A 16074-nucleotide genomic window follows, 5' to 3' on the forward strand; every position below is an offset into this window, starting at 1 on the left:
CACCATTATATTCTTCCTTTATTGGCTGTCCTTGTATAATACAAATCTTCAAGTTTAGATACAAAAAAAATCTGGAAATAAAAGATAGAAAAGTACCCGCCAGGAACCCCTTCCCCTTCTTCCCGGACCCCTCCCCAGCGGGCACAGACATGAGGTAACTGCGCATCTTCTCCTCCTCCCCCCTCCCCGCCTCCTGGGCCCCCAACTTGGCCCCAGCCCCCATGAGACCTTGGCCCAAGGAACACATGGGCCCCAGAGCTGGAGGGCGATGGGGGTGACTACAGCATTGGCAGTGAACGCAGCGTGTGGGCAGAGGGCAGCCCTTAGCTTGTGCTGTGTATGGGGGGAGGAGATGACCAGATTTGGGGTGGGCACTGGTGTGGGGCCCAGGAGAGCCCCTAAGCAAGTGTCCCCCCCCATCCTGTCCAACACTGGAAGGTGGGAGGTCAACAGAAACTGGGAAATGGAGCGTGAACCAAGGGCATTCAGTGGGATTGTGGCCAACCCCTGTGTCTGGGGTGGGGGAAGGGGGCATCGCCAGCCTAAGTCCGGCAGTGAAATGGTTCCCTTAGCGAGGCTGGGTCCATCCCTGAATTCCATCCTGTTCCAACCTGGGTGTCACAATGTTGGTTCTGTAGTGGTTGTTGGGGTGGTTGAGAGAGGGGGGTGTTGAGAGGGTGCTGAGGGGCGCAGCCCCAGAGAGCAGGGTTAGGGGAGAGGTTGTGCCTCCACCCCCAGGCGTGGGGCGCCTGGAGATGATGGAGTGGGCGGGGCGGCTTGGGCTACAGTTCAATCTCGAATGTCTTCTGCAGGTCACCAGAAAAGGGGTTGGAGGGTTTCTCCACAGTGGGTTTGCCTTCTAATGCCGCCCACTGGGCCTCAAAGGGGTCCAACTCTGGAGCTGGGGCAGGCGCTGGCTCCGGGGGCCAGGGGGCCCCATTGGGGCGAGGGCGGGCCTGGCTCCCAGGGGCACTGGGTATGGCAGGGGGTGGGAAGGCCCCAGCTTTCCCAAGCAGGGTGGCGGGCTGAGGCTGGAGCTGGGCGGCTGAGCAGAAGGCGTTGGCCACCATCTGTGAGGGTGTGATGCCCACCACAGGCACCCGGGGCATCGGTGGGTAGCCCAAGCCTGGGTAGGTGGGCACAAAAGGGGGCTGCATGTGCGGGGGTGGCAGGAACACGGCCACTTGGGCAGATGCCGCGTCAAAGGGCCCCACAGGGGCAGGGAAAGGCTGCAAGGCAGGAGGCATGGTGGGCACCGGGGCCACAGACACTGTTTGCTGCTGCTGCTGTTGCTGCTGCTGCTGCTGCTGCTGCTGCTGCTGCTGCTGGGCCTTGGCCACCTGTGACACCTCCTCCAGCCATCGCTCAGCCTCTGAAGGTGTCCGCTTGTGCCCGGGCTGGAAGGCAGCTGCAGGGGGCACGGAGGGCTCACCCCAGGCAGAAGTCCCTGGAGAGAGGAGAGGGATAGGTGAGGGGGCAAGGGCTTCAGCAGAAGAACCTCAGGCTGGGAACTGGCATGGTGTGGGGATCAGAGCACAGACTCTGGAGCCAGACCGCCTGCCTCTGAATCCCAGCTCTGCACCTCCCTAGCTTGCTGACTTCAGGCAGGTGACTTCACCATTCTGGACCACATAATGGCTCTGGAGTGCTAAGAACATACAATTCTGAGCTTCTAAGGTCCTATGATGGGAAAGTCTAAGTAGGACTGACATCCTCCTAGCTCCACTGCCCTTCTGACTGGTCAGTGCCAAACCTGGGATTCACTATTTTGTTTTGTTTGTCTGTTTTGAGAGAGTTTCACTCTGTTGCCCAGGCTGGGATGCAGTGGCCCTATCTCGGCTCACTGCAACCTCCGCCTCCCAGGTTCAAGCAATTCTCGTGCCTCAGCCTCCTGAGTAGCTGGGATTACAGGCGCGCACCATCACACCCAGCTGATTTTTTGTATGTTTAGTAGAGGCAAGGTTTCAACATGTTGCCCAGGCTGGACTCAAACTCCTATCTCAAGTGATCCCCCCACCTCGGCCACCCAAAGTACTAGGATTACAGGCATGAGCCACCACACCCAGCTGGCATTCACTATTTTGAATATCACCCTTGATTCTCTAATACTTTCAGAATGTATTGTTTTAGGAGTTAAGATTCTAAGATTGCATGGATCTTTCTCCACATGTATAATATTATCCTAACATAGTAAGGTCTGACAGTTTAGGGTGGGGCTTTCTAAGATTCTCGAATTCTACATTTACAGCGTTTGAGATTCTAAGGTGCTCCTGTGGTTCTAGGATAAGCCCATGGCTCTAAGATGATACACGGTTCTCAAGGATTCCATGGTTCCAAAACGATCTCTGAGCTCTAAGGTGATCCCAAGATTCTAGGATGAGCCCATGCCTCTGAGATGACCCCATGGCTCTAAGATGATCCCGTATCTCTAAGATAAATCATGGTTCTAAGGTGATCACTTGATTCTCAGCTAATCCCATGGCTCTAAGATGATCCATGGTTCTAGGATGATCCTCTGGCTCTAAGATGATCTGTGTTTCTAAGGTGATCCTATGGCTCTAAGATGATCCATAGTTCTAGGATGATCCCTTGGTTCTAAGGGGATCCCATGGTTCTACAGGGATTCCATAGCTCTAAAATGATCAAGGGCTCTGAGTTGATCCATGGCTCTAAGATGATCACATGATTCTCAGATAATCCCATGGTTCTAGGCTGATCCCCTGGCTCTAAGATGATCCCTGGGTCTAAGGTGATCACACGATTCTGAGGTAATCCCATGGCTCTAAGATGATCCATGGATCTAGGATAATCCCCTGACTCTAAGATGATCCATGGTTCTAAGGGGATCCCATGGTTCTACAGGGATTCCATAGCTCTAACATGATCAAGGGCTCTGAGATGATCCATGGCTCTAAGATGATCACATGATTCTCAGATAATCCCATGGTTCTAGGCTGATCTCCTGGCTCTAAGATGATCCCTGGGTCTAAGGTGATCACATGATTCTGAGGTAATCCCATGGCTCTAAGATGATCCATGGATCTAGGATAATCCCCTGACTCTAAGATGATCCATGGTTCTAAAGTGATCGCGTGATTCTCAGGTAATCCCATAGCTCTAAGATGATCTCTGGTTCTAAGGTGATTGCATGATTCTGAGGTAATCCCATGACTCTAAGATGATCCACGGACCTAGGATGATCCCCTGGCTCTAAGATGGTCCATGGTTCTAAAATAATCACATGATTCTCACGTAATCCCATGGCTCTAAGATGATCCATGGTTCTAGGATGATCCCCTGGCTCTGAGGTGATCCATGATTCTAAGCCTGTAGGATCCCAAGACCCCTGGAGTGTCTGGGTAGCCCTGGATAGAGGAGGGGGTACAGGAAGGACATGCAGGGTGTCTGCCCAGTAGAAAGCCTGGCTTTACCTGTTGTGGCAGGTGGTGGCCCTGGTGCTGGTGCTCCAGCACTGGCAAAAGATGAACTGATCTGTGTGCACAGAGCGTTGATGCTGTCACTGTCGCTGGCGCCAGGAGGCTCCATCTCAGGCACTGGGAAGCAGGGCAGGACGGAGGTCAGCAAACAGGCCCAGGCCCTGCTGCAGCCCCACCCTTTATCCCACGCCCTTGGTGGCCCTCTCTTGTGACCTGTATCCTTTCCTGCTGTAGTAACTAAGTGGCCATGACCGCCAAATAACTGCACACGTGTGTGTCACATCTGAATGGCAGAACGATCAACTTACTGTGTGACATTTGATGGTTGACAGTAACAGGGACCCCAAACCAAGGACCTCAAGATTTGTGTGCGGCCACAAACCAGAAGAGATGTCTAAAACATTTAGCAACATATATTAGTTTAAAAATATGCCCAACCACGTGCATGGCAAGGACATGGGCCCAGTCTGAATGGATTGTGGCATGGCCGCTCACTGGCTGGGGATCATTTGTCCAGCTTTGGGCAGAGAAGTGGGGCCCTGTCCACCCCACCCAGCCTGACCTATGGCAAACATCATGAGAGCAGAGATGTGCCTGTGCCAGCAAGGCAGGAGACACTGAGCAGGCATGGCGGCCCCGCGAGGGCTTGGGATGAGCACAGGTACCATCCAAATAAACAATTAAGGACTGCCATGTGTGGTGTGTGACACATGTCTGTGACGTTTTAGCCAATGGCTGTCTCCAAGGGGTCATGCAGATGCTCCAGTGAACATCAGAACTGGCCGTAGGTGTCTGCAGGTGTGCTGTGGGGGCGCCCAGGTGGGACAGCCAATGTCAACAATGATTGTGCATGTTCATCCAAACAGGCATGCAGCTTCTGAGGTTGTGGCATCTGAGTGTGACTGGAGTCCAGGTGTGTGGCGTCCTGATGCGTGACCCCCAGGTGTGAGTGCATCTGCCGTGTGATGTACGAGTGTGTTTGCAGGTGTGCATGAATCTGCACATGTGGCTTTGGAGTTTGCATAAATCTGGGTGTGTGATCTATGAAGGTGTGTAAATCTGAGTGTGTTTCTTTTTAAAAAATATTTATTTATTTTTGACACAGGGTCTCATTCTGTTGCCCAGGCTGGAGTGTAGTGGCACAATCTTGGCTCACTGCAACCTCTGCCTCCCAGGCTCAAGCAATCTTCCTGAGTAGCTGTGACTACAGGTGCATGCCACTGCACCTGGTTAACAATAAAGGTTAATTTTTTTAATTTTTTTGTAGAGATGAGATCTTGCTGTGCTGCCCAGGCTGGTCTCAAACTCCTGAGCTCAAGTGATCCTCCCTCCTTGGCCTCCCAAAGTGTTGGGATTACAGGTGTGAGTCACCACGTCTGGCCATGTGTGACTTCTGACTCTGTGATTTTGGAGTGTGCGTGACTTGAGAGTATACCTGACTCTGAGTTTGTGACTTCTGAGCATGTGTGACATGTGTGTGAGGGTACGATGTCTATGTATGTGAAATTTCTGTGTGGCATGTCACATCCAAGTGAGCGTGCAGCTGGCCACAGGAGTGTGAGGCTTCTAAATAAAGCCTGGAGCTCCTGCCACCTCTCAGGAGCGCGTGTGACAGCCTGGGGAGTGTGCCTGATGTCAGGCTGCGTAAGGACAGCAAATGTGAGGGTGTGTGATGGCCCAGGAGTGCTGCAGGCATGGAGTGAGTGTGCGTCACTCTCAACAAGGGTGGGCACCTGCTCACCGGTTACCTTTTGGAGCAGCCCAGCCTCCTGGATACAGCTCAACACTCTCCCACACCAATCCCCAAGGCCATAATGGGTAGGCGATGCAGATTTGGCATCCAGGAACAAGAGTGTGGGCCAGACCACATGGCTTCACTGGCTGCTGGTGGGGAAGAGAGCCCTTCTGCCTGCCTCCCTCAGGCAAAACTCAGTAGCATGCCACTTCTATCTTCTTCCTTTCCCATGGCAGACATTGTTCTCAATTTTTTTTTTTTTTTTTTTTGAGACAGGATCTCACTCTGTTGCCCAGGCTAGAGTGAAGTGGTGCAATCTGAGCTCACTGCAGCCTCAATCTGCTGGGCTCAAGCAATTCTCCTTTCTCAGCCTCCTGAGTAGCTAAGACTACAGGCATGCGCCACCACACTAGACTAGTTTTTGTATTTTTTTGTAGAGACAGGGTTTAGCCAAGTCATCTGCCTCAAGGGATCCTTGAACCCCTCTTGGGCTCAAGTGATCTGCCTGCCTTGGCCTCCCAAAGTCCTGGGACTACAAGCATGAGCCACTGCACCTGGCTGGACATCACTTTTAGATCATGATGTATACCACCTGTCTCCTTTCCCTGGCCCACGGCAGACATTAGTAATCAAACACGATTTTTGCTCCACGGAGCTCTTTGCTCACCTTACCCATCACCTGTCCAGACTTCATGGCTCCCCTGACCAAGTGCTAGAAGAAACAGATCCTTGTAACTCCATCTTCCCTCCAAGTAAAACACGACCTTTATATCTCCTCTCTCCTATCACCAGCCATGGCAGACAATGCCAATCAATTATGATGTGCTGCTCCTTTTCATGATGGGTACTGCCTCTGCTCAACTCTGTGCCCACAACAAATATCCCTGATCCATCACTATGCCCCCTGACCCCTGGGATCTCTGAGCTCACTGGTGCCCTGCATGTCATGTTTCTACTGACCAATTCTGGGAGTCTCCCCTTTGGGTAAAAACATAACACTCTTCCTACTCTCTCTTCTCCCTTGCCCATGACACACACTGTAAGGAGATCATGATTGCTAACCAATCATGATGTGCACCATCCTTCTTGTTTTCCTTAACCACAGCAGACATTGCTAATTGATCATGATTTGTGATGCCTTTTTTGCCATCCCTTGATGCTCTCTGCCCTAGGCAGACATTGCTAATCCATCGCAATCCTCCTTTCCTTAGAGCCTGAGGAATACCTGTATCCTTCACTTAGCCAGATTTCATAGGCAAATGCTTGGAGGGAGAGAGCACGCATTAACTTACAGTGCTTCAGTCTATTTCTGAGGAAAAACAGGCCAACAGTGTTGCTTCTCTTCTTTCCCTGGCCCATGGCAAACTTCCTTATCCATGCCCGACTTCTTTGTCCATAGTGGACTTTACTAACTAATCATGACGCGCGTCATCTTTCTCCTTTTCCTTAACCACACCAGACATTGCTAATTGATCATAACTTGTGAGGCCTTTCTGCTATCCCTTACTCAGAGCAGACATGGTTTATCAATCCTGATTTGTGCTGTCTCCTTCCTCTCCCTTGCCCACTGCTAATCGATCATGACATGTTCCACCTCTCTCTCCTTTGCCCATGGCAGACAGTGCAAATCAATCACAGTGTGAACCATCTCGCCTCTATCCCTTGCCCACATCAGATAGTGCCAATTGATTCCAGTGCCCTTTCCCACTGGGCCCAGGGCTCACCTGTGCCCTTCACCTGGAAGTCAGTGCGGCGCTGCAGCGTGGATGGCAGCTCATTCAGTCGTAGGCTCAGCTGCCGTTTGAAAGGTGAGTTCTTCTGGCTGAGTGCTGGGAACCCACGGAAGGAGCCCTGGCGAACCAACTGCTCCAGGGGGGCATGGCGCCGGGGGATGGCGGCCGCAGTGGTGCCTGCAGCCACGGGGGTGCCTGCCTCACCCTTCTCACCAGGGGATGTGGTGGCTGGTGTTGGGGACACGTGCCCAGGCTGGGCAGGGCCAGGAGCCACAGTGGGGGCAGCTGCTGCCTCTGCTGGAGACATGGGGGAGATGGATGGTTAGGTATCTCACCATGGCATTCAAGGCCTCGCCCGCCTGGTTCTCTGGGTCATTCTCCAAGGCTGCCTTCCTTGTCAGTGAGTCCTGCCCGTATGACAAGCTAGTCAAAGCCTTGAGATATCCCTCACTCCCACCCAAGTCAAGATCCCCTTCCCCAGGAGGCCCTTGGAAAACCGTCCCCCAGGCTCACCCTCTGTGTCTCGCCAGCTTCCTGCCCCTTTCTGTCTTGCCCTGCTGCTCTCACTATTCTTCCCTCGGAGACCCTCTATCTCCCTTTCCGATCATTTAACAAACACTTATTTGGTGCCAGAATAACGTATGAGGCATTGTTCCAGATGCTTTGCAAGTATTAACTCATTCAATCCACACGACTACACATGGGGTTGATACGATCCTCATTTTACAGATGTGGAAACTGAGACCCAGCAAAGGCCCAGGGTGATATGCTCCAAATGACACTGCTAGGAAAGGACAGACTGACTCTGGAGCCCATGCTCCAAATGACTGCCCACCCTGTCTCCCTCTGGCCTCGCTCTCTGTATCATGTCTTTCTCTGTCACTGTCTGTTCCCCTCTGTCTCCCACCTCCCAGCCTTCTTCCCACCTCAAGGAGCTCCTCCCTTCCTCCAGTCATTCTAGACATGGCTTGGATGCTTCATCCTCTGAGAAGCTTTCCAGATTGTTCTGGTCTCTCAGCCTGGCTCCCTCCACTCTGAGACTGTTCTCTGTCCTCTGGGAGGAAGCCTGACCTCCCTACTCAGCAGGAGAGGCAGGCTCTTCAAGGGCAGGGCTCCCCTCACCCCTGCCAAACTATGAACACACACCTACCCTCCTACCAGGGCCTCCCCGAGCTGCGGCCTGAATACCATGGAGATTAAACTCGGGCCCAGAGAGACCCTCCCAGAAGGATGTCGCCCAGTGCTGCTTCTCCCATCGTGACACAATGGGGCACCCATGCAGGTCTGGCCCAGGGTAGTGGAAACAGCCCAGGACAGGTTGGAACCAGGAAACCACCTCTGCCCCCACTCACTGTGTGACCTCAGTAAGTCCCCTCCCCTCTCTGGGCTCCAGTTTGCCAACTAGAAACCTGGGATAAACATCTCATGCTACTTCCCAAGCCTCCGAGAGGGTCAGTTTAGGTGGTGAATGTTAAATGTTTTGGAATCCAACAAAAGCATGCCTGGACACAGTGGCTCATGCCTATAATCCCAGCACTTTGAGAGGCCGAGGTGGGAGGATCACTTGAGGCCAGGAGTTCAAGACCAGCCTTGCCAACATGGTGAAATACCATCTCTACTAAAAATACAAAAAAAGATTAGTTGGGTGTAGTGGCACATGCCTGGGATTACAGCTACTCCAGAAGCTGAGGCAGGAGAATTGCTTGAACCCGAGAGGCAGAGGTTGCAGTGAGCCAAGATCACACCATTGCACTCCAGCCTGGGCAACAGAGCGAGACTCTGTCTCCAAAAAAGAAAAATAAAACAAACAAACTTAGCTGGGTGTGGTGGTGGGCACCTGTAATCCCAGCTACTCAGGAGGCTGAGGCATACGAACTGCTTGAAACCAGGAGGCGGAGGTTGCAGTGAGCTGAGATGGCGACACTGCACTCCAGCCTGGGTGCCAGAGAGAGACTCTGTCTCAAAAAAAAGATGTTCTTTTTTTTCCCCTTACAATCCAGGATCCAATTCAGGATCACATCTTGCACCTATTAATACCTGTCAAATCTCATTCGTCTCCCTTAATCAGGATCAGTTTCCAATGGTAAATTCTTTGTAAATTCTAAGTAGTGTTTTCCCAAAAAACGTAAACTAGAATTCACAGTAAAAAATAAATAGATAAATTAATTAAATTATATGGTGACTCAGGACATACATACAATTATAATTTAAACACACACACACACACATACACACACACACAGTTTTAGAACTTACAAAGTAACCATTTACCTAGAAAGTTAGTTTTACCAAGTATGTTTCAAACTTTCTTGATGGCAATCCAGAGTAAGAGGTATCTTTTATATGGTAGCCTCTTACATGTACACGCGCACACACACACACACACACACACACACACTCTCTCACACTCAAATAAAAGTATCATTAAATTATATTTAACCCTTATGCCATTCAATATACTCTGATATTTTCTATGATTCTCTACTTCATTGTTTTTAAATTCTTTTTTTTTTTTTTTTTTTGAGACGGAGTCTTGCTCTGTCGCCCAGGCTGGAGTGCAGTGGCCGGATCTCGGCTCACTGCAAACTCCGCCTCCCAGGTTTATGCCATTCTCCTGCCTCAGCCTCCCAAGTAGCTGGGACTACAGGTGCCCGCCACCTCGCCTGGCTAGTTTTTTGTATTTTTTAGTAGAGACGGGGTTTCACCATGTTAGCCCATGTTAGGATGGTCTCGATCTCCTGACCTCGTGATCTGCCCGTCTCGGCCTCCCAAAGTGCTGGGATTACAGGCTTGAGCCACCGCACCCGGCCTCATTTTTTTTTTTTGAGACAGGGTCTTACTCTGTCTGTCACCCAGGTTTGAGTGTGGTGGCACAATCGCAGCTGTCTGCAGCCTCTACCTCCTGGGCCCAGGTGATCCTCCTGCCTCAGCCTCCTGAGTAGCTGGGACCACAGGCTGCACCACCATGCCTGGCTAATTTTTTAATGATTTGTAGAGACAGGGTTTCCCTATGTTGCCCAGGTTGATTTCATTTTTTAAAATGCCAGCCACATGGGCTGGGCCCAGTTGTCCATACCTATAACACCAGTGCTTTGGGAGGCTGAGGTGGGAGGATCATTTGAGGCCAGGAGTTTTGAGACCAGCCTGGGAAACACAGCAAGATCCCAGTTCTACAAAACCTAAAAATAAAACTAGCCAGATGCTGTGGTGCGTGCCCATATTCCCAGCTACCTGGAGGCTGAGGCAGGAGAATTACCTGAGCCCAGGAGTTTGAGGCTGCAGGGAGCTGTGATCACGCCACTGCACTCCAGCCTGGGCAACAGAATTAGACCTCAACTCAGAAAACAAAACAAAAAATGCCAGCTACAGTACAGCAAATTGGCTTCACAGGTCTTGATACACAGGTTGGAAAGTCCTGAGAAGGCCAGGCGCCATGGCTCACGCCTGTAATCCCAGCACTTTGGGAGGCCGAGGCAGGTGGATCACCTGAGGTCAGGAGTTTGAGAACAGCCTGGCCAACATGGGGAAACCCTGTCTCTAATAAAAATACAAAAATTAGCCATGCCTGTAATCCTGGCTACTCGAGAGGCTGAGCCAGGAGAATTGCTGGAACCCAGGAGGTGGAGATTGCAGTGAGCCAAGATCGCACCCTTGCACTCCAGCCTGGGTGACAGAGCAAGACTCTGTCTCAAAAAAAGACAGAGTCTTACTCTACTGCCCAGACCGGAGTGCAGTGGTGTGATCTTGGCTCACTGCAACCTCCACCTCCAGGGTTCCAGCAATCCTCCTGCCTCACCCTCCCAAGTAGTTGGGATTACAGGTGTAGGCCACCATGCCCGGTTAATTTTTGTATTTTTAGTAGAGACGAGGTTTCACCATGTTGCCCAGGCTGGTCTCGAACTTCTGACCTCAAGTGATCTGCCCACCTTGGCCTCTCAAAGTGCTGGGATTACAGGCGTGAGCCATGGCGCCTGGCCTGAAGCATCCCCCGCTTTGTAAACTGTTGAGTCCCTGTACCTCTGAAGCCCCCCACCCCCCGACCTTGGGTACCCTGTGCCCACTCTGTGCCCTGCTGGTGCTCAGGGCAACACCCACCTTTCTTCTTGTCCGGGGCCTCTCGCTCAGCAGGCCGCCCACCCCCAGACAGGCGGAAGGAGCCCTCGCGGGCGAAGCTGGTGCGGCTGGCATCGAAGGCGGCCGTGACCCCACATTCCTTCTCCCGTCGCTGTTTTCGCTCCAGGCAGGCGGCAAAAGCACAGCCCACGGCGTGGCTCAGCCTCTCGCCCTGTGGGGAGAGGATGGGCGGGGGTTAGAGGTGCTGGGCAGGGCGGACAGGGGCCAGGGGCACTGGGTTACAGCCACTAGGTACTGGATCGCGCTGGATGAGTCCCTGCACTTCTCTGGGCCTCAGTGCTCATCTGCACCACGAGGAAGGGCTGGAAATGACAGCTCCAAGTGAGAGAAGCCAGAAACCAAGGAGCCTGTTGTGTGGCTCCACTTACCGGAAATTCCAGAAGAGACAAAACTAATCTATGGTGAAAAAAGTCAGAACAGGCCAGGAGTGGTGGCTCTCTCCTGTAATGCTAGCACTTTGGGAGGCTGAGGCAGGAGGTTCCCTTGAGCCCAGGAGGTCAAGGCTGCAGGGAGCTATGATTGCACCACTGCACTCCAGCTTGGGTGACAGAACGAGATTCTGTCTCAAAAAAAGAAAGTCAGAATAGTGGTAGTTTCCTATGGGGTGGGGAATGACTGGAAAGGGTATGAAGGGATGATTGGGTGCTGGCAATGTTCTAGATATTGACAGGGGTTTGGTTACATGGGTGTATGCAATTGTCAAAATTCGTTGACTGTACACTGAAGGCTTGTGCATTGCTATGGACTAAATGTGTGTTTCTCTCCCAATTCAAACACTGAAGCCCTCATTCACAATGTGCTGGTATTTGGGTGTAGGCCTTTGGGAGACAATGAGAGTTATGTTAGATCATGAGGTGGGATCCTCATGATGGAATTAGTGCCCTTATTTATTTATTTATTTTCTAGGACAGGGTCTCACTCTGACGCTCATGCTGGAGTGCAGCGGCACAACCTCAGCTCACTGCAACCTCTACCTCCCGGCTTCAAGCAATTCCCCTGCCGCAGCCTCCCAGTAGCTGGTGTAGGCATGCACCACCACGCCCGGCTAAGTTTTGTATTTTTAGTAGAGATGGGATTTCACGATGTTGGCGAGGCTGGACTCGAACTCCTGACCTCAGGTGATCTGCCCACCTGCGCCTCCCAAAGTGTTGGGATTACAGGCATAAGCCACTATGCCTGGCCAGGATTAATGCCCTTAAAAAGGAGAAAAAGGCCGGGCGCGGTGGCTCAAGCCTGTAATCCCAGCACTTTGGGAGGCCGAGGCGGGTGGATCACGAGGTCAGGAGATCGAGACCATCCTGGCTAACATGGTGAAACCCCGTCTCTACTAAAAATACAAAAAAAAAAAACTAGCCGGGCGTGGTGGCGGGCGCCTGTAGTCCCAGCTACTCGGAGGCTGAGGCGGGAGAATGGCGTGAACCCGGGAGGTGGAGCTTGCAGTGAGCCGAGATCGCGCCACTGCACTCCAGCCTGGGCGACAGAGCAAGACTCTGTCTCAAAAAAAAAAAAAAAAAAAAAAGAGAGAAAAAGACATGAGATCTCCCCTCCACCTTGCCAGGTGAAGATACAGAAAGCAGGCATCCATCTGCAAACCAGGAAAAGAGCCCTCACCAAGAAATGAGCCATTTGACACCCTGACCTCAGGCATCCAGCCTCTAGAAGTGCAAGAAACAAATGTTTGTCATTTAAGCCACATAGTCTACACCATTTGGTTACAGCGGCCTGAACTAAGACAATTATATCTTTCGCTTTGAAGGAAAAAAAAAAAATCTGGAAACAAATACAAATTATACTTAATGGTGTGCATGCTGAAATATGGAGCGGGAAGTAGTCCGATGCCTACAAAAAGTATCAGATGGTCCAAGCACAGTGGCTCACACCTGTAATCCCAGCACTTTAGGAGGCTGTGGCAGGCGAATCACTTGAGGCCAGGAGTTTGAGACCAGCCTGGCCAACATGGTGAAACCCTGTCTCTACTAAAAATACAAAAATTAGCCTGGCGTGGTGGCAGGCACCTGTAATCCCAGCTACTATGGAGGCTGAGGCAAGAGAATTGCTTGAACCCGGGAGGTGGAGGTTTCAGTGAGCCAAGATCGTGCCACTGTACTCCAGTCTCGCTCTGTCTCAAAAAAAAAAAAAAAAAGTAAGTAATGAACTACTGATCCAAGCGGCTCACGCCTGTAATCCAAGCACTTTGGGAGGCCAAGGTGAGTGGATCACTTGAGTCCAGGAGTTCCAGACAAGCCTGGGCAACATGGTGAAACCCTGTCTCTACAAAAAATACAGAAAATTAGCTGGGCATGGTGGCATGTGCCTGTAGTCCCAGCTACTCAGGAAGCTGAGGTGGGAGAATCACTTGAACCCAGGTTGCAGTGAGGTGAGACTGCACCACTGCACGCCAGCCTGGGTGACAGAGAGAGACCTTGTCTCATTAAATAAATTAATTGGCCGGGCGCGGTGGCTCAAGCCTGTAATCCCAGCACTTTGGGAGGCCGAGGCAGGTGGATCATGAGGTCAGGAGATCGAGACTATCCTGGCTAACATGGTGAAACCCCGTCTCTACTAAAAATATAAAAAACTAGCCAGGCGTGGTGGCGGGCGCCTGTAGTCTCAGCTACTTGGGAGGCTGAGGCGGGAGAATGGCGTGAACCCGGGAGGCGGAGCTTGCAGTGAGCCGAGATCACGCCACTGCACTCCAGCCTGGGAGACACAGCGAGACTCCGTCTCAAAAAAAAAAATAAAATAAAAAATAAATAAATTAATTAATTAATTAAATTAAAAATATTGCCGGGTGGGGTGGCTCACACCTGTAATCCCAGCACTTTGTAATCCCAAAGTGCTGGGATTATAGGTGTGAGCCACTGAGCCACCGTGCCCAGCCAATACTCTTTTTTTTTTTTTTTTTTTTGAGATGGAGTCTCACTCTGTCACCCAAGCTGGAGTGCAGTGGTGCAATTCTGGCTCACTGCAACCTCCACCTCCTGGGCTCAAGTGATTCTCCTGCCTCAGCCTCCTGAGTAGCTAGGACTACAGGTGTGCACCACCACACCTGGCTAATTTTTTGTATTTCAGTGGAGATGGGATTTTACCATGTGGTCCAGGGTGGTCTTGAAAGCCTGAGCTCAGGCAATCCACCCGCCCCAGCATCCCAAAGTGCTGGGATTACAGGTATGAGCCACTGCACCCGGCCCTCACGTGAATACTCTAAATTGGGAACTGAGTATACCCTCTCCTCCAGATGAGGAAACTGGGCACACAGAGGTGAGTGACGTGCCTGAATGGAGGAAGCTTGTCAGGGTGGGGCTGGGATGCCAGGGCATGGGAGGGAAGAGCCGGCCAGCTGTGGCAATACTCACGGAGTCCTTGAGTGCCAGAAAACAGTGGCAGATCCAGCGGCGGGTGGTCCCATCACGGCAGATATAGGAGAAAGCCTTGTCCAGGTTGCGGTCAGGAGCACAAAAGGAGACCTTTTCGATGGTCTGGTCTACCAGAAGATCCTAGGAGGGGCCAGGGAGGCCAGGAGAAGAGTGTGAACTGTCTTTCGAGTATTCACTCAACATTCTCTCCGTGTCTGCTGAAATCCCGTCCTGAACGGGGTAGGGACCCAGCAGTCACTGAGACACCCTGTGCCCTGCCTGCAGAGGGCTCCCAGGTCAGAGGGAAGATCAGACCCATCACGAGATGGGCAGCCCAGAGTACAGGCAGGATGTGATGACGGAGGCCCAGGCAGAGGGGTCAGGGCCAGCGTGGCAAAAGCCGGCTTGGGGTTAGTCAGACAGGGCTTCCTGAAGCAGGTATTAACTAGGAAAAAAAGTCAAGGAACAGTATTTTGGGCTGAGGAAACTGCCTTGCAAAAGTGGTGGCCTTGTTCTGTCATTAACCCAACTCTCAGCATGTCCTGGGCACCTCCTAGGGCAGTCTCTGGGCTGGGGGCAGGGGATTCAAGGTGAGCAAACAGATACCTAGATCGTGGCCTCATAGTGCTTCCTTCTGGCTGGGCAGGGTGACAACAAACACTTAACAGCTAACATTCATTGATCTGAGCAGTTATGTACGATGTACCAGACCCTATTAAATAATTTTTTTCTTCCCAGAAGAAGTCTTGCTCTGTCACCCAGGCTAGAGTGCAGTGGTGTGATCTTGGCTTACTGAAACCTCTGCCTCCTGGGTTCAAGCGATTCTCCCGTCTCAGCCTCCCAAGTAGCTGGGATTACAGGCACGCATCACTACATCTGGCTAATTTTTGTATTTTTAGTAGAGGTGGAGTTTCACCATCTTGGTCAGGCTAGTCTCGAACTCCTGACCTCAGGTGATCCACCCGCCTCAGCCTCCCAAAGTGCTGGGATTGTAGGTATGAGCCACCGTGCCCAGCCCGCATTAAAAATTGTATTAAAAATTATTTTGTATAGATGGAACCTTGCTCCTTTTCACAGGCTGATCTTGAACTCCTGGCTTCAAGGGGCCCTCCCAGCCAGGCACCATTTCAAACAACTTGCATATGCTTTCTCACTTAATGGTAGGGTCTATGATAATCCCACCCCCACTCCTTTTTTTTTGAGATGGAGTTTCGCTGTTGTTGCCCAGGCTGGAGTGCAATGGCATGATCTCAGCTCACTGCAACCTCCACCTCTCGGATGCAAGCGATTCTCCTGCCTCAGCCTCCCAAGTAGCTGGGATTACAGGCGTGCACCACCACATCTGGCTAATTTTTGTATTTTTAGTAGAGATGAGGTTTCACCATATTGCCAGGCTGGTCTTAAACTCCTGACCACAGGTGATCCCCCCTCCTTGGCCTCCCAAAGTACTGGGATTACAGGCATGAGCCACCGCTCCCGGCCTATAATCCCCATTTTTTAGATGACACAACCGAGACCCAGAGAGGTTAAATCTCATGCCCAGGGGCCCTAAGCTGGGATCGGAGCTGAGGCAGCTGCTCCAGTCTCTCTCACCCACAGCCTATGCCAGTTCCCAAATAATCACTGCATTTATTCCTGAGTTATGATGACTGAGGGAGCACACGGCATCGTCTAGAAGG

The 16074-nt window shown here is 51.7% G+C and overlaps 1 protein-coding gene across 8 annotated transcripts in view; it reads right to left on the minus strand.

Moving 5' to 3' along the window:
- The window catches only part of NUMBL (NUMB like endocytic adaptor protein), a 25302-nt gene continuing 9228 nt past the window's right edge, over positions 1 to 16074 (minus strand). For 5 of the 8 annotated variants that reach the window (XM_077982832.1, XM_077982834.1, XM_077982836.1 and 2 more), the window contains 5 exons: positions 14396 to 14536; positions 11001 to 11190; positions 6897 to 7202; positions 3432 to 3554; positions 1 to 1447 (listed from right to left, as the gene is read on the minus strand). In XM_077982832.1, coding sequence (XP_077838958.1) covers positions 783 to 1447; positions 3432 to 3554; positions 6897 to 7202; positions 11001 to 11190; positions 14396 to 14536 — 1425 coding nt within the window. In that variant the 3' untranslated portion in view covers positions 1 to 782. The remainder of the gene's footprint in view (positions 1448 to 3431; positions 3555 to 6896; positions 7203 to 11000; positions 11191 to 14395; positions 14537 to 16074) is intronic. The other 3 variants (XM_077982833.1, XM_077982835.1, XM_077982831.1) reach the window with 1 other exon arrangement.

This window comes from Macaca mulatta, chromosome 19 (assembly GCF_049350105.2).
Source record: "Macaca mulatta isolate MMU2019108-1 chromosome 19, T2T-MMU8v2.0, whole genome shotgun sequence".
NCBI classification, from domain to species: Eukaryota; Metazoa; Chordata; class Mammalia; order Primates; family Cercopithecidae; genus Macaca; species Macaca mulatta.